The sequence below is a fragment of the Dermacentor silvarum genome, chromosome 3 (genome assembly GCF_013339745.2).
Source record: "Dermacentor silvarum isolate Dsil-2018 chromosome 3, BIME_Dsil_1.4, whole genome shotgun sequence".
Lineage (NCBI taxonomy): Eukaryota > Metazoa > Arthropoda > Arachnida > Ixodida > Ixodidae > Dermacentor > Dermacentor silvarum.
Genome location: NC_051156.1, coordinates 173,413,869 through 173,436,676, shown reverse-complemented (window position 1 = coordinate 173,436,676; position 22,808 = coordinate 173,413,869). Strand labels below are relative to the sequence as shown.

Genomic DNA, 22,808 nt, shown 5'->3' with positions numbered 1-22,808 from the left:
AAAGCGGTGCGTTGCTACAGTAATTTTTGAAGCTATACGTCACATTTATGTAGTCTGTGTGACAGACGGGAAATTCCCACACTGAAGGCCGGTGGAGGGTCTAATGGCTTTATAAAGCTGCGAATTATGAGTAAGGGTATAAGAAAATTGGTGAATCTTTTCACAAGTGTCCCAGATGATCGAGGTTCCTGTGGCCTCCGAAACCACCACACAAAAAAAGAAAGAACTGTGCGAGGTCGCTTCAAATGCCATCATTAAGCCATCCTAACCAAAGTAAATATTTATTTATTTATTTATTTATTTATTTATTTATTTATTTATTTATTTATTTATTTATTTATTTATTTATTTATTTATTTATTTATTTATTTATTTCATCCCTTAGCCGACAATTTATTGTCTATTAAAATTTATTTTCACCATATTTTTGGCATCTGCTGATTCATGAACAGCAGAGCTCTCGAACGAGCTAAGAATTTTCCACTCTCCTGTGAGTTTTGTCAAGATTACAGATTGTGGAGTCCAAGCGGCAACTTGTTGCAGGAGTGTCACATATGAGAACATTAAGTGTTTCCTGTCTAGCATACTTGAAAGCACCTATCCAGCCACTTGTAAAATATTATCTAAGGCATTGTGAAAAACAATGAAAGATGTGAACCTGCTAGGTTACGCTATAGCGACACCGAGAAAACGTAACCAACAAATTACTTTCCAAATCATTTTACAAGAAACACAATTTGTACATATTGTTTAAACTAGCAGCACATATCCAACTGGGCATGTTCTCAAAGGTATGTGGCACCTTTTCAATATTTACATAATTGATGTTGCTTTTAATGCACTCTTGGCATGCACAATTGCGCACACAATGCCTGAAGGAATTATTTATCCATGTTATGCGTAAATAACGCGTTCGGACGATTTTACCGCGTGTGCTGAGCAATTCGCTATCTGCGCTCAGATAAAAGCGGTCGATAACGCAGAAATGCGATAAGGACGCGCTGGGCTGCAGGTGCATGGGTTGCAGTAAAAAAAGCGAAAGCCGTCACACGCAGGTTATCAGAAAGGTTAGTAAAAGGGCAATTGGTCTCATTTAGTACCTAATGCACCACTCAAATGGGCAATGACTGCGTTCTAAAGGATATGAGCTGAAAACTTACAGTGGCATGCGTGCAAACAAAACGTTTCAGTAAGCACATACAAAAACGAATCATTGCGGGCTTTCTGATCGCCACTGATATATATCTGCTTAGAATCACTATACGTAGAGCTATTTATAATTCTCACATCATGAAACCGTGCAAATAGTGCGATGTCGTATTGTCCACATAGAGCATGACATTAAAATGCAATAGCGAGTCAAGCGAGAGGAGTAAATCAATAAAGGTTCACTTGAGCATCCGCGGTGCAGTCACACAATATCAAAATAATGTTACTAGAGAAAACTTTCATGGCTGCTGTCGTCCAACGTAGAACATAAATATGCAGGATGTTTCTACGTGCTCTCCTCACCACCATTCCATTGGGTTGGAGACAACCACGCCATCTTCTACACCACCCGTCCTTACATCTGCCATATACTTCATAAGGGCCTGGTCAGTGCGCGTTAAGGACTAATCTAGTTGTAAGCAAACATCTTTTGTGCCGACAAAACGGGAACTAAAACCTGTATTTATGCAATGCCATTCGTGGATCACACTGCTATAGGTTTCAGAGTCCACGCTTCTTTACAACAACAATAAATGTGAATTCCATCTCCAGCATTACATCACAACTTGTATCTCTCTCTAAGTGTGAATGTTAAGTTGAGCTCTGTTAGTAAATTGCGTTTCTGTAATAGCAAAGCGGTCACTCTTACCGTCAGACGGAGCTTGGTAAGCCAGAAAAGAGGTGAGAACGAAATACCGGTGGCAATGCCACCCAGGAGTTCCCGCACTCCCTCGCCGTGACGTCATACATTTTGACGACGTCTACTCGAGCATACGAATTGCTTATTGGTAATGAAAGGCCCACATTGCTTTCTCGAGGCACAAGAGGCACCATCCAACGAGTTTCGAGCACTTTTGCAGCACCCAACCGACACAAGTTGAAGAATATAATTTGAAATCTATGACGTCACACTGGCGTACTGGTGCCGTGGCTCAAAGAAAGCATGTTTGGCCTTGATTTTCTCCCGTAAAGAACATGTTTTCTTCCGCCAAACGAACGTATATATAGATTTCAAGTGACATTTAACTAGTGTAAACTTTTATGATGTAGCTCTTCAGTGTCTTAAGTCAACCGTTTTATACAAGTGTCTCATGCTGCCAAGGAATATCGCTATCCTCCGTGGTGGGGTGGTCGTTCGGGCACTCGATATACCACTTATTCTGCGGGTGGAAACGATCCCACAGGAGCATGGTGGTTTCTATTGTGAGAACAGTACAGATAGAAAAAAATAATCAAAATCGTTCACAAGAAACTAAGAGTCCGTCATAAAGAGACAAACTTATACATAGCATGCGTAATGTAGAGTCAGCACATGACCTGTAATTGGAGGCTATAGTATAACGCTGTTTTTTTTTTTTTTTTAGCTGCTATGGTTACACTCTTTGTACACAGGTCACTCCACATTGTTTCGCGTGGCTGGTTTTGTCATTTCACCTTGTTAAGAAGCTTTATTTCAGCTTGTCCACAGTAGGGTTCGAAGTCATGGTTGATTAGTTGCGAACCCGGGCCCGTACTCAAAAAAAAAAAAAAGCTCTTGCGATAGGGTTGTTCGTAAGAGCAAATGCTAGACGTTCCCGATGATGGGCATATTATTAGTAAAAGTTGGCGGCCAATGGCAAAACGTCTCTCACGAACAAAAAACTGTGCATTCGGTCCCAGGTGCTGGAAACTATACTGCATGGCAGCTCCATTAAATTAACGCAATAGTGGGATGATGTTATGCATCTAGATCAACGTCCGTAAGAAGAAGCGCCACTTTACGCGTGCTTCACAAAGAGAACCCATAGCGTTGCAAGCACTGGAACGCTTTGGAATCGCACTGAGAGGAAGGGCCCGTACTCACAAAAAATTTCTTACACTAGAATTGTTCGTAAGATAAAATTCCAGCCAATCCTGATGCTCAATATATTATTAGAGAAGGCAACCGGCCAATGGAAAAGAGCACTTACGAGCGATAAGCTTGGCGAATTTGGCCCCACATTTCTTTGGAATGTGCATCGGGATATTTTCTTGTGCAATGAATAATGGAGCCAAAAACATTTCTCGGAGGAAATGTCAATAGCGCCTCTTCCTCTTCACAACCACAATATATCTCTCTCAGTGAAGTAGCAGTCTCTTCACTCCGTAACATGATATAACCGCAATGTAAATTACGTAAACTCGTTGTGAAGTGCTAATGTATTTATCAGAGTAAATGGGCGTGCACTTCACCGTATTCCGTATTTCTTTGAGACTGGGATCTTCTTGCTCCTTGATGAGAAGCTCCCTCGTCACCTTGCCTAAAAAGTTCCCGGGAGAGTTAGACAAAGAAAAAAATGAATAATCATTCCGCATTTGCTGTCATGGCTATCGCCAGTATAAACTAAATCTTTCTCAACAGCGAGGAGGCTATAATAGCTTCTTAACTGTATTTAAACAGTATCTAGAGAAGCGAGTTCACAAATACAATGCTTTATTACAAGCAACCATAAGGGATGCAGCATATGTTGACTGGGATGTGACTATATACGTGGCTTGTACAACCCAGATGGGCCACGTGAACAATTTTTGGCCACGTGTTTTGTGCATAAGGGAGACAGAACCGAAGAATGAACACAGACAATAGAATGCAATTTTATTGCAGGTTCTGGGTGTTCTACAAAATCAAAAAGAAAGTAATTTCTTTATTGCTGGTTGTTTCCGCACATTGTTTCAAAAGCAACACTATTTAATGAATATGTAGGTACAGTCTGTGTCACACTTAGGGGAAAACTCGGAGCGCCTTGCAGTTTTCCCCTAAATGTGAGACAGACTGTACATATATCGATGTACTTTTATTGTAGAAAACACAAGGTTAGGGTCACTACAGTCATCGTGGCACATATTCATCTACGTGAAATGTTAGTATTCTACATTCCAAAGCAGCATCTGCCAGTAACTCCAAAGCACGTGATTGCGCGGACGGGTTAGCAAAAACAAAACCAATACAATTTTTTGTCCAGACGCTGATTTCACTTCTTTCCTAAGTGCAATCATCTCATACTGCCAGGGAATCAAAGATGAACCATCAATAGGCCCAACGTGTCGGCCCATTACGCTAATGAGGTTGCGTTGCAAAAGACTAGGTTTCAGAAATTTATGTTTATTTATTCACTGATTTATTTCACAGCCGTTAGGACTCGAATCCCTAGCTAAAGCAGTGGAATTAGGAATAAAACAAAAATAAGAAACTATGTTATGCAAGGCTGCCTTGAAGTTCGTGGTGTCCAGAAAGGTGGCGATGGATGCAGGAAGGAGGTTCCAGTACTGATGTGTTCTCGGAGTAAGAGAGTCATGGAATAAGTTGGTTCTGCAAAAGGGCACACAAACCTTTAGACTGTATAGTAAGAACCTCCCGTTAAGTGTCATCTTCATTTACTTGATCCATCCCTAAAGCTACAAGTGCATCAAAAGTTTCCCGCTCTGAGGTGACACTATTTTGTGCCTCCTCTGGCTCGGGGTGACATTTAGAAAGGCCTACGCGTTCCGCATTGGAATGGGGATACGCCCATGTGCAACTCTTGTGGAACTATAAAAACAAATGGACACATCTTATGTCTCTGTCTCCAGTACGACGTCGAGTGTGAAACTCTCCGCGGACAGCACTGAACCAGCTGAACTCTAGACCATTTTCCGAAATGAAGATTCTTGTATTATGGGCGTACGCGTCGATGGCACAGAAATGAAAGCGTTGTTACAGTACCTGAAGTCGACAGGTCTTGACGACCGTGTGTAGACTTGGTGCGAAACTTCAAGTGTGCGCGAAACTGTGCTCTCTCTATCTAGGTGGCGGTCTCACTCCGACAGCACGAGCCCCCCGTTTTTAGTACTTTTGGAGCAACCGTGGCGGCTCTAATTAGGATATAAAGTTGTCGTATATAGTACCATAAAAAAGCTAAATTCTTGTATATTCCAACTATATATAATATAAAGAAATTGATTAATGTCATTTAGAAATAAATGTTCAAGAACAAGCATGAGATACATGGTTTTTGCGAACTGTGTCTCAGTTGTGACCATATTTAGAAGAAACTGCCGTATTTACTGCATTGCGGCTGGCTCTGTAGCTTTAGGACATATTGATCGATTTCCTAGACGCAGCAAAATAATGTTGAATTTTTACTTTTTGGATAACTTGCTTTTGAAGATTGCCAAATATCGCAACTTCTGTTGTAAACAGCCCGAACTACATGCTCAAGGAAGCTAAATTTTGGATAAATTAGAGTTGAAGGAATTTCCATTTAGGACGCAAAATTTCATTCATGTACCTTTATTAGTTTTAAACCGCAGCTTCGTAGCTTTAGTACCTTCCCGCAAAAATGGGCAAAAGTAGGACCAGAATTCTAAACATTGCTTAATTTCGGTCGCGTTATTGGGAAAACTAATAGAGGTACATGAATGAAATTTTGCGTCGATCCTAAATGGAAATTCCTTTAACTCTAATTTATCTAAAATTTAGCTTCCTTGAGCGTATAGTTGCCGGGCTGTTTACAACAGAAGTTGCGATATTTGGCAATCTTCAAAAGCAAATTATCCAAAAAGTAAAACTTGAACAATATTTTTCGGCATCTAGGAAATGGATAAATATGTCATAAAGCTACAGAGAACGCCACAATACAGTAAATACGGTAGTTCCTTCTAAATATGGTAACAACTGAGACACAGTTCGCAAAAACCATATATCTCATGCTTGTTCTTGAACATTTATGTCTAAATCACATTAATCAATTTCTTTATGTTATATGTAGTTAGAATCGACAAGAACTAAGCTTTTTTATGGTAGATACAACTTTATATCCTAAGTAGAAGAGCCGCCACGATTGCTCCAAAAGTACTGAAAGGGGGGGGGGGGGGGGGGGGGGGGTTCGTGCCGCCGGAGTGGGACCACCACCTTAAGCTTCGCATTTAAGAGTGGAACGCGATAGCATTCAAAGATCCCTGAATGCTTGTCAGGCTTCCCGGCAACTGCAGCTTTCATTTTTCTCCACCTTCGCCTCTGCGCGCCGCTGACGTTTTACGCTCCCTACGCTCAACGTTTATAGAACTTCTTTGCAGGTTCTATAAACGTTGCCTACGCTGCCGAGGAGGCGAGAGCCATCTCGATGGCGTTTTTGCAAGTCCCTTACCCGGGCGCGCCACTGTTGGCATGGTAGAAATGCTGGAAAAGGGCTTTATGTTTGAGTTTCCTCGTAACAGAATTATGTTTTATCGTACAGTCAAATTACAGTCCGACGCTATCATGTCTGTAGGTTAATTGGGGTTAAGTCGTGCTTTACGATTTTTCTGACGAATTTTATTTTGAGAAATTCAATTTTGCTCACTAACGCCTTGCGCCACGCGGAGGGCCTGCGCGGTTGGGGTTGTTCAGGATGATTTCCTCAGCCACCGACGCCGGCGCACCCACGCCGACGCCAGATTTTCTGCGACACGAGGCCCTTAATGCTATCGCGTTAAAAATGCAAAGCACCCCTCACGAGCTGGGCTAGTCCTTGGCCGTTTTTACCAGAACCCAGTGAATGAACGCAGCTCGCCCAGGGCACGAAAGGGCTTAAAATGCTTGCTGGCACAAATAATGGGTTGAAACGGTATTTTTAATTGCTTGACGCCTGTTGCTGACCATTCGGAAAAGTGGTCACAGACCGCACAGGTCTACACTCACCACGCACCAGCCACGTGATCTCAGCCATTTGTGCGAGCTTATTAGATAGCTTTAGCATCGTTGAAGTGTGCTGTACGCCCAATGGAATTACGGAAGACGTGTTCAGTACTAGTATCGTCGGACATCGGTTGCGACCTCTTGTGGCGCTATGGTCAACCACAGCGCGCACCGTTTCTGCGTTGCGCGATACTATCCGGAAAAAGAGAGAGAGAGAGAAGACTAGAAAAAAGCAGAAATGCCTTCGCGATTATGTCACTATACCGACACGTTTACGTCAGCTGGTAAGATAATTATACAGTGAGTCGTTGCAATTAGAGTTAATCACGCTTCGCTTTTAAGCACGCCCTCGCAGGATGTCGCCATCGGCGTTAAATTACATTGCTTGTGTCTGCGTACGTTGATACGTATCTGTTATGCTAAATTACTCCTTTCACAGTGCCGTCAGTTCTTCCGGTGACGTTTGGTTATCTTGCGGTGCACGTTCTTTTGTTCGAGCGAATGTCCACCCGTAAAGCGCCAGGTCTTTCGCACAGCATTACGATTGCGGCTCCTTTCAGAGAGTAACTTATGTTGGCACGCACCGATTCTTCGAGGTGAACGTATTGCCGGACAGCATGTAGTTTCGTCGCGACCGGCTCTTGACGTCCTCAGCAGCAGTGTTCCCGACGACTCAGTCACGTGACAGAGTCTGTTGTCGCCTTTTTGCAACCAGTCCCGGTGCTTCTCGCAACAGGAACGCCTGGTAGATCCTTCGGGCGAAAGATGACGTCCTGAAAGCAAAGCGTACGTAGGATATAAGGACTTATTCTTTTATCCCAACACGATTGAAATTATATAACCTGTATAATTAACTTCATATAGAGGAAGCACTGTGACAGCACGATACGAAAAAAAAAACGGAAAGAAATAAAGACGATAGAACGGCACACGCAAGCTAATGAGCATCAAGCGTGCACTTGTGACCAGAAGGCCCTGCTCCCACTCACAAGGTACTCGTTCACTGCACGAGAGGCATTGATAAATACCTCGAGCTTTAAGCCCTTCCGAAAAGTGTGCAGCCAACTTATTGGAGTAGCAAATAGAATCAAGAAACAAAGATCCATTTCGAGTTAGGTGGCTAACATAGCAATACATCGGCATCAGTTGCCTCTCGTGCTCGTATATAAGAGCAGCAATGCTAATTATGTATTCTAATAACAGCAGGAACAGTGTGCCAGCAATGATTCTGGTAGTAATTAAAGAGAGTAGCAACAGAAACAGCCGGGAGAAAAATTTTGTGGGCGTTGCGAAAAATCGAAACATTCCGTCAAACTAGAAATTTGCGCCCTATGGGGTTGGGGTCCTTCACTTTGCACTTTCTCAGCCGATGTCCCTTTTGTCGAAAGAGAAAAAATGCTTGGTAGAAATGCTTAGGTGACGTACCTAAATGTCTCGTAATGCTTTGTCAAGACAGCATGTCCCGTGCGTACCATACATGATCACCGTGATAAACTTATTGGAAGCAAAGCTATGCTGGTAAAAGTAAGAACACTGCACCCATTCCTACTGTTTCTCGCAAAGAGATGCTTGCCGTGCGGGAATCGGAAATAAATATAAAGAAATGTCTACAGCCAAACGCAAACGTTTTCAGAGCCCGGAATTATAAGTCGCCGAAGAAGTTAAATTTTGTAGCGACCTCGCATTTCAGTCTGGGGCTTTGGAAAGTAATTACGGGACGTAAGGTGGGGAAAGTATCCACTGCGGCATTTGAATCCGAAGGCGGCTTCATTGGATGCGACGTTTTTGAGTACCGTGATCCGAAAAATTTACTAGTTGCGGGCATGGGGTCAAGTTGAAATCACACAGTTTGTAATCTGGGAAGAATTGATCAATATGTGCAGAGTAATTGGCAACAAAAAATATTGAAGCCTGCACAAGACCAGGAACTCATGTTTCGTCTGTATATACCGTGTCGCACGTATTCAGCACAATTGCATGCGACGGTATGAACATAGAGAGACAAGTTGTAAGAAATTAGTTTTGTCTCTCAACTTCAAGAAACAAACTAGACGACGTGCAGGCGTATTAAAATTAGGAAAAGGAGGATGCGCAATACCAAGAAAGTAGCCCTACAGTACAGTCACTTAACAATTAAAGTCGACGGACAAACAAATGATTCACTTGTGAGCAAGACAGATGCTTCATTAACGAAGTCATCTGAAAACGTTTTTGGCTTTGTATGGGCAGTCAAAGTCACGTGCTCCGGACACATGATTACGAACCAGCTAGCCAACCTGAATATTTTACGCAATTATAGTATTAATCCTATGTAGGTCAGAGTAGCAGGTACCTCGACGTAAGATTAAAAGGAAATAATTGATCACTAAATAAATACAGTGCATCGCAGCTGGCTTCCCACTTTCACACTTACGGTTGCTCACTCTTATAGTTGTGGATGCCGAAGAGAGTTGAATCAAACAACTAGCGAAATCATCGAATCTTTTCACATCAAGAAAACGAAAGACGCCTGCGTTAGCCAGAGTTCTATTGCAATATGGTACAGGGAGCACCATTATTTGCTTAAGAAGGGCTCTTATGACATGGTATTTCGTGATACTTCTCAACTAAATCCTGCATTTGAGGGTCAACGCTCGTCCTGCGTTCTTCAATCTCTCTTGTCTACACTTCACGCTGCAATTGCAACCAACGCGCCAAGATGCACATTCTGCTACAGTATTTTACGGCAAAACGCAACGCAAAATTCAATACGATAATAACGAAAATAAAGAAACGATAACCTTGCACGGATCCCAGGCGGAGCGTAAGAAGGGCCAGGAACCTGTTGAGCCGCACGATGTTCTCGGAGATGATGGACAGACGGCGGACCCCGACCTCGCCACTGGTCGACGAAGAGTCGTCAGCGCTGACAGGACTTCCCCTGCTTCCCCTGAAATTCCTCGTCAGTCCAGTCATCGTGAAAGCCACGCAACTTACTCCAGCAGACCCTTAAAACACTCTGCCAGAGCGTCACGGGGAAGTGAGGAGGCCGATGCGGCAAAACGTCGTCAACCGAACAGTCCACAATTCGCAATGCGTGTCTAATCAAGATACCAGTGTGATGTGGTCGGTGCCTGCCGTGGCCACGAAAGTCCAAGCGGGCGGGCGCATATAGTATCAAGCACACGGGAGATATGAATAGGACTGATTAGGCGTTAGCGACGGACTTCAGCTGTGGTACATGCACCCGATATCTTTATGACATGTATAAATATGTAGTTCCTGCGTGTGGCAGCGCCACTTTTGTTAGTGGTTCGCTATAATTGGGAAATGGCGCGTAAGCGCGTGCGTCACCTTACCCGAATGACCAATCGCTTCGCGTGGAATGAGAGCTTGCCACGTGCCCGTCCGCGGTTCGTGATTCGTGCTGACGTGATGCGATGCGCGTGAGCCTTGACGCGATGTGACGCGCTGACAAGTGTCAAAACAGCGCCGTATGGCGTTGTTCTGCGAGAGCACGCACTAAGTATACAGGAGCGATTAGTATATTCTCTAATTAAGCTGAGTTCTCCAATTATCTGCAATCCCGCATATAATAGGGAGTTTTGTTAAGGATTCTGACAGATCCAATTTGATTCTAGAATTATATTCGAGTGCCAAAGTAATTAGCAGCCTGAAGGTTCTCTTCCTCGTATAGTACTAAAACTATGACAGTTTATTGTTTATACTATATGCCGATGAATTTATTATTTGGTGCTCTCAATGTTGCTACGAGAATAATGTATATTTAGAACTGGTCTATATATATGGCGTTCCGGCAACGGCCATAGTCTTCATCTTCCTCTAGTTCGTATCACCTTCTTCTTCCCCTTCACCGTAACAATATTGGCCCTCGTACAATAGTGGTTGGGATTGCGTGCCGACCCACTACGGTAGTTCAGTGGCTATGAAGTTGTGCTGCTGAGCTAGAGCACTGCACGGGCTCGGGCTTACCCGAAAGCCCGGGCCCGGCCCGGCCCGTGGGCCGGGCCGGGCCGGGTAGAGCAGTTTTTTCACGGGCTCGGGCCGGGCTCGGGCACGGCGTGTGCTTTTTGACCCGGGCCCGGGCCGGGCTCGGGTTTTTTGACGCGGGCCCGGGCCGGGCTCGGGCTTTCTGCGAGTTATTCTCGGGCTTCTCAACTCTGAAAAAACATGTATTTTTGGTCTCGGGCCGGGTTCGGGCCGGTTTCGAGCCGGGCTCGGGCCGGGCTCGGGCTTAAGGTAAAGGGGTGGCGGGCCGGGCGGGTAACGTAGATTATTTCCGGGCCCGGGCCGGGCCCGGGTCTGGCCATAAATGTTTTGATCGGGCTCGGGCGGGCCGCCCAATGTAAAAACGGGCCCGGGCCGGGCCCGGGTCGCAAAAATCGGCCCGTGCAGTGCTCTATGCTGAGCTCTAGGTCGCCGGTTCGTATCCAGCCGCGACGGTGCACACTTCGATGGGAGCGGAATGAAAAAAGGTTCGTGCACGGTGCATTGGTTGCACGTTAAATAACCCCCGCTGGCCCAAGTTATTCTGGAGTCGTGCACTTCGGCGTGCCTTGTAATAAGATCGCGGTTCAGGCACCTAAAACCCCAGAATTTATTTAAATTAAGCGCACGATTTTACAGCGCGACTATGACGGCGAGTACATCTGATCCAATCAGACCAATCCCGCCTGATTCAATCCCGCCTGATCCAATCACTGCATACGAGGAACGAGAGCTTGCTTTCTGAGCGGGCAATGCTCGTCTTGCCGACGTGACGCGATTCACGCGCGCTCCATTGCAATGAGACGAAGTGACAAGTGTCAGCGCGGCGTTAAAAACAGCTGCTTTGAACATGCGCAGTGCGACCAACGACGCAATAACAAACGTATAGCTCCGTACGCGTGTACAACTCGGCGCTTCCCATGTATCAAGACGACGGCCTTGCGTATAGTGCGTATAACAATGTGGTTGTTTATGCACGACGTTTAGCACGTGGGCCGATTCTTACACGCACGGCATGATGAAACATGTCATGACAGGCGGGCACAGCTTTATCACGCTGTCGTCTCATCTACGGACGTGTCCAATTCCGTTAGCCCGCGAACGTCGTTAAAATCAAAACACCTAAATTCTTATGCGGGCAACAATATATTTATTCAAGACTGACAAAAAGTTTACATTTTTGCATACGTGTGTTTCTTTCTTTTATTTCGGCAACGGTCGACAGCTTCAGCCCTCCCTGAATTTTTTTCCCGGCGCCCACCAAAACAACCACCGGTGCCGGGAATCATTAGGAATTTTGTCACAATGTTCTTTTTTTTTTTTTTTTTTTTCATGCTCGGAAAGACATTTCGGCACGAACATTGCGAACTCGGGCTGGATTTCGTGCCAATGCTTCTGCGCTTGGAGTCACATAACGCAAGGAGCCGTATCCGAGCACAAAGTTTCAAGGGCTTTTCGATAGCGAGTGGGCGCGTCGCGGCATCTCGCAGCTGCCGTGGAATCTACGGAGCGCATGGATTTCAATTCCGAACTTTGTGGGTATAAAATTCTCATAAACTTTTGACGCGAAAAGTGCACTGACATTTCCAAAGCCATGCTTCAGATTTTCAATTATGGAACTTTACGGGTTTAATGTTCTTATAAACTTGGGCCAACAAGCGCGCACTGGAGCCCTCGTATTCACGCCGTTCCAGAGATGGACGCACGCGCTCGTAATCTTCCATACACGAAAATACTAAATATCACCGTGACTGTCAGCTGGCAGCTGATAAATTTCTCCAAACATTTTCAGGAAGCGCGCCCAATTTGATCGATCAGCTGGACCAGAGCAGGCAAAGTAAAATAAGAGAAAACAGACGAAAATTAGCGGCCTATTATTGAGACAGTTCTTTTTTGCGGGCGACAAAGTCGGGCTCTCCGTGGCCATAGGAACAGTGGTCCTATGGATTAAAGCAAAGCCCTGGCTGAAAATACTGGCATTTTCAAAGCGCTTCTTCGCATGCGAGCTGATTGTGGAGATACATATCTGAAGAACCATTTGGAAAGTTGCCCCAGTAATGCCTCGTATTTAAGCCCAGATGTACAAAACCAAATTATAGAAATTTTTGGTGAAATTATCAAAGAAAGCCTAGATGCAAAAGTAAACGCTGCAGCTACTTCTCCGTACTTGCTGACGAAACAACGGATATTGCTGGAATCAAATAGCTTACTGTTTGTGCAAGGTACCTAAACAAGGATGCCAATGACATCGAAGGAGTGTTTTTAGGTTTAGCAACGGAATAGAGGCCCTTTCTCATTGCGACTGCAGGTTCTATGTGAATATGTACAAACTGGTGCAGATTCTAGTCGCCCTTCTCGTGACCACTGCCAGCGCAGAGAAAATATTTTCAAACATGAGATTACTAAAATACTTGCACTCTGCAATGTCTAAGGAACGCATGGTTAGGCTGGATCTTTTATACGCCCACAGCGACGTCGGCATCAATTAACGCGTCCGAAGTTTCTTTCTGCACCTTCCTCTATTATTCTACCCATATGGTGCTGTCCCGACCGCAGCATGGCCCAAGTACATATCATGATTTCTCCGATCATAGTATTGTTCTTGCCTGGATCGTCTGCCTTTCTATGCGTAAAGTTTACTATCTGTGACTGAGCAACATGTTTATTTGTCTTGCTTGACGCATTAAGTACCGTGACGTTTGCTTAGATACGTAGATTTATTGGAGACTTTTACGTACATTTAAATATCTTGTTGCGAGGTTTTGTGTATAGAAGCAGTGAACTTTGTTTCCAGCGACACTTTTTGTGCCCTTTATCAAGTTGTATCTTCGCATTTGTATATTCCATTCTATCTTCGCATTTATAATGTATATTTTGGAGAACGCCTGCTTTTTATATGTACTCACTGTTGCGACTATAATTTCGGTGCAATTACTCACAATACACGACTGGTAACAGCTGCTCCTGCGCAATTCATTGCAACGAAGGACAGCGTCATTGAGGTTTTTCCCTGGCCGTAGCATATGTACATCATGTAAACAAGGCTCATGAATGACATAGATTCATTGAAATATTTGTCCTCAACTTGTTAATTGCATGGTCTAGCTTTACGTTTTTCATATAAGCTGCATGCACTGCGTTGCTGGTTTTGAACTGATATAGTTTTAAAGTTCGCGTGATATTTTCTGTGCTCGTTAAATAGACAAAAAATGCGGAAGCATTGATATCACTTCTTTCTGCCACAATTTTGGGGACATACGAACATCTTTTTTATGAGAAAAATACATACTTTACTTGTATTCACAGTGCGTAGCGTTCAATAATTCGTTTGCAGCTTCTATATACAATTGCATTGGCAATGGCAATGCAGTTATTATTCATGTATGTGATCCCTCGACAAATTCTATAAGAAGGAGGCCGCGATGCAACCTGAGCCCCCCCCCCCCCCCCCCCTTTCGAACAAAATTTCTGGCTACGCCTCTGATAGGTTCTGCCGGAATGTTATACGTACTGCACACAACCTTGTCTAATTTTTATTTTGTGATGTTCAATAATTTCTGTTACGAAGATGACGACCTATAGTCGGATACAACTTAAGTATGCAGTGAAGCCAAGACCACGCTCTCATAACCGCCTGACACTGTTTCTCCGCGAGGCTGCAAATAGTTCGTACTTCAAGTTTTCTCGGTTATCTAAATAAGGTGGTAACCACAAAAATAAACTTATAAGCGCATAATTTTATATTTTTTTCATTGGTCTATTATAAGGGTACGTACAAGTACAACAATTACAGTTGTATTAAGTACGAGGTCATTTTGAAAAGGTCGCGTGACGACGATTTTGCTTGCTTCCGTGATCGGCTGGCGGAGTAACACAACCCCGCGCGGTCCGTGTGCCTTTGTTGCCAACTGCTGTTTTCTTTTTTTTTTTTTATGTTGTATACTACTATAAGTAAAAAAAAATTGCTGCGAAGCTTCGGGCGAAACGATTTACGATTTCTCAGCTTCCATGCATTTCAACAGGAGCCAAAGAAGTAAAGCTTTCTCTTAAGATTTATCTGACAAGGGATGCCGAAAATGTGGCGGTCAGCTTGATGCAGTAAAGGGAATCTAGAAAAATAGCGGTGAAGATAGTCCATGTGATACTAGCATCTTAATTTTTGAAGGCACGTCCTCACCCATTCTAACTTTTGGACGCATTCGTGCACTTATCAGTAGGCCAATAATCTAATTATAATGTGCCACTTCCCTAAGAGCTTTATTTGAATAAACAACAACAAAATCCATACTATAAGATGCTGTCTTTGATATTTCGGCAGATTATAGAATCCTAAGCGGCCAAACACGACATCTCTAAAACCCCCAGAAGTAGCTTGAGATATAAAACTCTGTAATTATTCTAATTATTATGCAGTTTTGTTGTGTCCATTGACTGAGAAGTCAAAACCGACTTTAATTTTCGCGCTCGTTTTTGCAATCATCGCCTGTTCAGCGAGGTCCCAAACTTCAGCTGGCAACACGACACTGTTGTTATCATGGCGGCTAAGAGAAAGCGTGAAGCTGTCGACGACAGTGGAGAATTTACGAAGTTTGACGTTCCTAAGCACATCAAAAGTCAAGAAAAGCGGCTCATTGTCGTTTTGGAAAAGGCTAACCTCGAGTCTGTCAAGGTGAGCTATGCGCTGACGACATTTAGTTGGATACGTGCAACCCACGTGTGAGCGTTGTGGACCGATACTGACATGTGCCTTTGCTGTTTATGTGGCTCGCTTAGGTCGGCAAGTCATTTGAACTGCTCAACTGCGATGACCACATCCAGCAGATGCGAAAGTTCAAGAAAGACCCGGCTTTCTGTCGGCCGGACATTACTCACCAGGTGAGAGAACGCGACAAATCGCGTACGCGACGTACGAGGCAGTCGAGACCAGAGTTCGTAGACCGCGAGGTATGAGAATTCACCAGTGACATACGGCATTCGCACACCTAGGTTAAGGGAGCGCTGTAGCGCACGCTCAAATTTTAAGCTGCACGTTGATATCGAGGGAATTCGGCGTTCTTGAAGCGAAAGCAGTCAGCAAACCTTGCCACCGGTTCTTTACCGGCGGTGCACAGAAGTTTCCCACCCTAAGGAACTGCAAGAAAGCAGCAATATAGCAGAGACGATTTGCAGAGTGTGCGCACGCGGGGAGAAACCCAGAAAAGGGCAAACGAAAAGAATGCTTGGCGATTTTCTGAAAAAAGCAGAGACTTAAATAAAAAGTCCAGTATGTACAGCATGTGTGCTTTGCCAGATTTGTATTTTTTTTTCCACTTCTTTAAGTTGGGCTGTGCTAAAATAAAAGTATTAACGTTGATATTGATGTCAGTCGATGTGGTGGCCATGTGCTGGGTTTAAAGCCATGGCTCCATAAATGTGAAAGAATGTGTGAAAAGTGTGTATACATCACTTATCACACAGGAAGCTTTTGTTTCGATTTTTGGTAGTAAGCATGTGGTTCCTTTCGTTATGCATTGTTTTAAGCTTTCGAAGCAATAATGTTCAGGAGGGAGACATTCACTACTTTACTCGAGCTTCTGTCTGAAAGCAAGCTGGCCTCACCATGCACCTTGTACTAGTGTCGGAACCTGTGGGTGCTATGTCCAATGTTCCTAATAAACAATAAGGCCATTTGCACGCACTGTCCTAAATCTGTAAAAGATTGAACAGGTAGCCACTCATCGGTGGATGGTCAGTCTGAATTGACTAGGTATTCTTGTATGTATGCTGCTAAAACACTAATGGTGTTTTTCACTGTTCGTTCTGGAGTGGCTGCTCGGATTTCGCCAGTCCAAATCTGCTAGTGGAGAGCAAAAATGATCGCAGTGAATCATACTGGAAGTCTGCACAGACGTCACACAAACCGACTTCCGCTCTGTACATTTCCTTGGAAACCAAAGTTGCCATCCCACAGGAAGCAGAAGTGAGGTATGCTTCTCCCTATTTCTGCCCAAATCTGTGCCTTGTTAACAGAGCAAGTGAGAGCGATCTGGCGGGGTGTGGGTTGATCTGAAACAACTAGTGGAAAGCGTGAATCCGCTCCAGATCGACCAGTGAAATCGGGTTTCGCTGCTGCAGAACAAAAATCCTGCTCCAGATGGGCCAGTGAAAAGCACTGTAAGAATATACGCAGGCTAATGTGGGAGAAGCTAAAGTTGCACTCAGTACTTATTTTTTTTAGACACCCATTGTGTCAAAATTGACAAGTGCATTGCATTACTTGAAGTAGAATTCTGTAAGCAATGTTTGACATCAGGCTGCCAACCATACAGAATTTAGTGGAATGGTCCCGACTTTTGAGTAAATGTCCCTTGTCCGGACAGGATCCAGTCGGGGCGGACAAAAGTCCTGACTTTTTCACATTTCCTGCTGAATAACAACCAATAGACGAGGTTCAATCTTTTATAATGCTGACAGCTCGGTTGCACATTCTTTATTCTCCTGCCCCAGGCTCTGACCGTTAACAGTACCTTTATTCGTATTGGTAGCTGTGTTAGCCAGGTAACTACTGCGCCTTTCTTGTTGTAAATCGTGATATGCTAGGACTAAAAATATTGCGGAGCTTTATTGCACATATAGACTGGGCAGCTCCTGGCAATGACTGTGACAGGGTCGGTCATCGCCAGCAGCCCCCCAACCATTGCTGTCCTGACTTCGTACATCTGAGAGTTAGCAACCCTAGTTTGACAGCTTGACAAAAAGCTGTTGATCAAGTTCATCAATTCCCTGTAGCTTGGTAACTAAATCTTACAGCCTGTGTGTGTAGCCTAATAGGAGGTGAAATTTATCAATAGCTGTCATGTTCTAAATTCTTTTTGTAACCAATATAACAATTTCTTAGTCTGTTTATTTGGCCTTGTTGAAATTTTATAGCAGGGCTGTTAAGGCGAGTGTTGCTACACTAATCTGTTTCATACAAAGCAAACGCTGTGGAGGCTAAAGCATTGTTCCACACTTCCTGCATTAGCGACCAAAAAATGGTGTGTGCCATATGACAGGAAGAAATTATTATGTACTACGCAATTTGGCGTAATGTTGACTTCACACATGGCATTAGAAATATATATGAAGCAAGTACCGCACAGAGAACACTTCACAGTGATGAATCTTTCAACCCTGGAAAAATTTGCGGAATAACACTTGGTATGTCCATGCTCATTCTACAACTTCCCCAGCAGACTGTCTGCATTCACACAAAACATAGTACATTATACACTGTAGGCTTGAGGCGTACAATCAATATAGTGTTTCATGTAAAATTAACTCCATACTGTGTACTCCATAACTCTGTCTAATACATTGCTACGCGACTACTGAGGCCGAAAGGAGAGATCCATTGCGGTGCAAAGCCGAGAAGGAGGATGGTGTCAACAATGTCATCATTGACGACTGGATCAACTTTTATGAACGCATCAGCACAAACTACAGGTGGGAGCGAACCCTCATGTGCTCCAATGTTCTCTTCTGTCTCTGAGGCACACCACGGGTATGGTTCGATACGCACGAAGCTGACATTACCAGCTGGGACACTTCCAAGCAGAAGATCCGCAACCTTTTCGGGAACACCTCTCGTCGCCAGCTTGGTACCAAAATAGAACTGGCGACCTAAGCACAGGCGTCTGCGGAGCCGTACGTCGCTTACAATCAGGACGTCTTGGCTCTTTGCCTCGAGGTTGACGACCACATGTCCCTAGCTCATTTTTACCCCGCTGCTCCTACAAAAGTGCACATGGATGCCTGTGGCCATGGCATCGGCGCAGCGTTTGCCTGACGTCTGCTGTCAAAATCGGAATGCAACTACTCTATTACGGAGCGGGAGTGCCTTTCTCTTATCAGGGCGGTCGTAAAATTTCGTCCCTACTTGCATGGCGGGCCTTTCTGTGTCGTCACTGACCACCACGTCTTCTGTTGGCTTTCTTCACTGAAAGATCCCACGGGACGGCTTGGTCATTGGGTGTTGTGCCTCCAGAAGTACTCTTACTGAGTTGCGTATAAATTTGGCCATCTGTACCAGGACGCCAACTGCTTCTTGCTGCCCTGTCGACCAACCTGGCACCTCAGACATCGAACCTGACTCCTGCATCCTCTTCATGTCTCAATTCCTCCAGATTGGAGACGAGCAACGCCGGGATGCTTCCTTGCAATCGATGATTGACCACCTTGAATCTGAGCCTAACAATGTGCCATTACGCATGTTCGACCTCTTGGATGGCACATTATACCGCCAGAATGTACAGCCCGGTGGCCCTGATTTGCTTCACGACGAACTAATTGCTGGGTACCTCGGCATATCTCGCACGTACGGCCATGTTTGGCGGTGCTTCTTATGGCACGGTCTCGCCTGTTCTGTTCGACGTTACATTGGTGCTTGTGAGAAATGGTAACGTCAATAATGACCGCCCATGCTCATCTGCCGGACCCCTTCAGCCGATCGCCATACTGACCGAACCATTCTTTTGTGTTGGCTTGGACCTTCTTGGTCCTTTTCCTGAATTAGCATCTGGCAACAAGTGGGTTGCTGTGCCCACTGACTATGACTATGTGACCAGAAGTGTAATCACTCAAGCGTTCCCCACCAGCTCTGCTACTGATGTTGCTGATTTTCTCCTGCACATCTTTAATTTACACTACGGGGCACCACGCCAGTTGCCCATGAACTGGGGCTTCACCTTTTTGTCCAGAGCCATCGACATCTTGAGCTCCTGCTCAATGCAACACAAGTTGGCGACTTCCTATCACCCTCAAACAACCGGTCTTACAGAGTGCCTAAATTGCACCCTCACAGACGCCACGACACCACTGGATATTTACCCTTCTACATGCTTTTTGGCCATGAGCCCACGCTACCAGTGGACACTCTACTCCCTGTTGCTACAGTACCGCCCAGCGATTATGCATGTGGTGCCATCACTCGTGTCGACCATTCCAGGCAGATCGCCCGCTCGACCAATGAGAAGCACCTGTATGACAGCCGGCATCAAGTCACCTGCTTCTCACCCAGTTCTTTGGTTCTCCTGTGGTGCTCGTTCCGTTGTTTAGGTTTGTCCAAGAAGCTACTATCCCGGTACATTGCCCTTTACCGTGCTGTGCATCAGGTCACGGATGTCAACTACGAGATTGTTCCTGTATGTGCTATGTGACCCGGTGCCATAGTTCATGTCAGCAGGCTTTCAAAGCCTCCCACCCTCCCTCTGATCAACATGTCTAGCTGCACCGAGATGGCGCTTCCACCGCCGGGGGTAATGTTACGCAACTACCGAAGCCAAAAGGGGAGAGCCGTCACTGTGCAAATATGCGGAGGAGGGCGGTGGCATTCTGTGTGCGAGCTGTCCACCGTTTTGTTGAGAGCCTTGCATCTCAGTGTAAACACAACTGGTGCATAGTATTTTCTTTACGTAACAATAATAAGCTACTCAGTAAAACATATAGCAGATCAAAAGCACATTCACTGCAAGATGTGTGTAGTAATACATTTGTATGAGTGAACTACTTGTGTAGTTCCTGCAGTGTTGCCTACTAAGTATGAAATGGAGTATAGGTACGAGTACTTCGCTGTCATAACTATTATTGACGGCGTTCTTGCATTACTCTGGAGTTATTTTTTCGGTAGGATATTCCTGCCACCTCTAGTGCTCTGCTGTAATTGTCATTGTTGTGGAAATAGTACTTTACTGAAGTAGTGTGTCACATCTAAAGATTTCTCCACTCTCTCCCTTTGGTTATATGATAACAATTCATCCTGACATGTGGTTATGTCATGTTCATTTGCAGTGCCTGCTGATGCTGTTTGACAGTCCGTTAAACAGAGCTGGCCTCCTTCAGGTGTACGTCCGCACGGAAAAGAACGTCCTCATCGAAATCAACCCTCAAACCAGGATACCTAGAACCTTCAAGCGGTTTTCTGGGTTAATGGGCAAGTACATTTAAACTACCTGGCATTAAAAAATTAGTTACCTTTGTAGATAGAGGAAGATCCCAGAGACGGAAAGTTAACATTTGCTTGAGAGTAGCCCAAAGCTGCAACATTTCTGTGCTTTGTGTTGTCAATTTGGCTTTGCCCTGCTATTTACTAGCCATCTGGTTAGCTTATTTGGTAGAATGACTATCCCAGAAAGGCAACAGCGCCACTTCGGTCCCTGAATGAAGGTGAATATTTGTTTAACTGGTGAAACTGTCTTTCTCAAGGGTACTGACCTCCTTTGGGCTCCCTTTAAAGGGCCCTGAAGCGATTCTGACAGTTGTGTACGAATGCACCTAATCAAGGGTCAAATTTAGCTGCTTTGCATACACCATGTTATTGTTATTAGGTAACATCTGCATCGCTATTGACTCCCACTCCTTGTATGTTTACCCATTTCTGCCCATTCTGCGTGGAAAAGAGTAGTGATGTCACTTGGGTGAACAATCGGATTGGCGTCCTGTCTGATGTCACCAGGACTACTTCATGCAGCTCCACTAAGCTTCTTTTTAATAGAAATACATATGTATGCCTAGTAAATTGTGTACCTGTAAAAATAAAAGCACAAATGTAATGAATGTAAATGTCCCTTCAAAACACTGCTGTACTTCCACCTGAGAATGCGTATCTTTTGCTGCAGCAGTTGTATGTAGTTGAGCTTCTGTGTGTGTGTGCAAGACAAAGAGTGGAATAAAAAAAAAATTGTGCAGAAACCTCAAAGTAAGTGAATAACCCAGCACTTCTACAAATCTTCTTGCTTCATTAAAGGAAGGATGTGCTTGTAGGCACATGTGTCTCACTGAGGACATTAGGTATCATTTGTTGTTTTAATGCTTAATTCCATAGTGAGCAGAACCTTTAACCATTACAACTGTAGCGATTCCGGAGCCCTCTCCTGCGGATCAGATCAGCTATCAGATCCACGTGTGGTCTTCTCCGTGTCCAAAAAGTCTGTCAGCAGCCATGCACATTCTTATTTTGCACTTGTAGACCTTATTGGTGATCTAGGGTGATGTCAGATGCACGGGCTACACTGATGGCTGTTGTAGAAGCAGAGTGGGTCTACGTGCGGTCTCCTCCATGTCTGAAATATCTGTCGACGGTGTGCATGTTTGCACCAGCGGCTTGGCTTGGTTGATGGGTCAACCGCTGTCGACGAGCCAACGTGCCAATCCTGTGCGATAATACCTATCATACGGTTGCTTATTTCCGACGGTGCAGATCACGTGTTTTAACTTAACATTGTTCCAGTGCTTCGTATAGGCATGGCAAGACGTTGACAAATCATTAAAGTTATCAGGACATTCCTTGCTGGCCCGTTTGAGGCACCCCACTTGCATTTTGTTTGCAAAGACCTGACCACAATTTGTTTTTCCCGCTAATATCTGTGTGTATGCTTATAAAGAATATTGGATATAGCGAAGGTATTTCCGCGTCCAATGTGACTTCGTTATGCTAACGAGGTTCAACTGTAGTTTCATTTATTTATTTTCAGTATTAAATGCACTCAGTTATTTAATTTTTGCCCGTTAGTTGCCCGAGTTGTAAATCATGTGTGGACAATGCTGCTTTTTCAGTTCAACTCCTGCACAAGCTTTGCATCCGAGCTGGAAGTGGATCTGTAAAGCTCTTAAAAGTGAGTAATCTTCGTTTCTAACTTCCCTTGAGAAACTAAGTTAGGAACTAACAGCGGCAAGTATACATAGCAGCCGTTGAAAAGAAGCATGCTTACATCCCCCTCTTCTGTCTTATTATTTTTATCCATGTCCCCGCCTTCGCTTTCCTTGGATGCTTCCTTGCCACAGTACCCCTAGCCCTGCTCTGGCCATAGGTCGGCAGTGTGGGAGAATACTCACTCACACTCACTCACCATAATTTTTTCCAGGCCCTGCACTCACTCACGTTCACACTCACCTCCACTCGCAGCACTCACTCGCACTTGCA

At 44.6% G+C, this 22,808-nt stretch overlaps 2 protein-coding genes across 2 annotated transcripts in view; one reads left to right on the top strand and one right to left on the bottom strand.

Annotated features, from left to right (window-relative positions):
* Positions 1-3,812: 3,812 nt before the first annotated feature.
* On the bottom strand, positions 3,813-10,369 carry LOC119446108 (uncharacterized). Its single transcript, XM_037710457.2, has 3 exons — positions 9,664-10,369; positions 7,468-7,656; positions 3,813-4,537 (listed from the first exon to the last, which is right to left on the bottom strand). Exons 1-3 carry the CDS (start codon positions 9,836-9,838, stop codon positions 4,419-4,421), a joined length of 483 nt encoding a protein of 160 aa, XP_037566385.1. The 5' UTR covers positions 9,839-10,369; the 3' UTR covers positions 3,813-4,418.
* Positions 10,370-15,382: 5,013 nt separating this feature from the next.
* The window catches only part of LOC119446107 (ribosomal RNA small subunit methyltransferase NEP1-like), a 32,150-nt gene continuing 24,724 nt past the window's right edge, over positions 15,383-22,808 (top strand). Inside the window, exons 1-4 of the mRNA XM_037710456.2 lie at positions 15,383-15,539; positions 15,644-15,745; positions 20,678-20,819; positions 22,442-22,500. Of these exons, the coding sequence (XP_037566384.1) occupies positions 15,405-15,539; positions 15,644-15,745; positions 20,678-20,819; positions 22,442-22,500 (438 nt within the window). The 5' untranslated portion in view covers positions 15,383-15,404. The remainder of the gene's footprint in view (positions 15,540-15,643; positions 15,746-20,677; positions 20,820-22,441; positions 22,501-22,808) is intronic.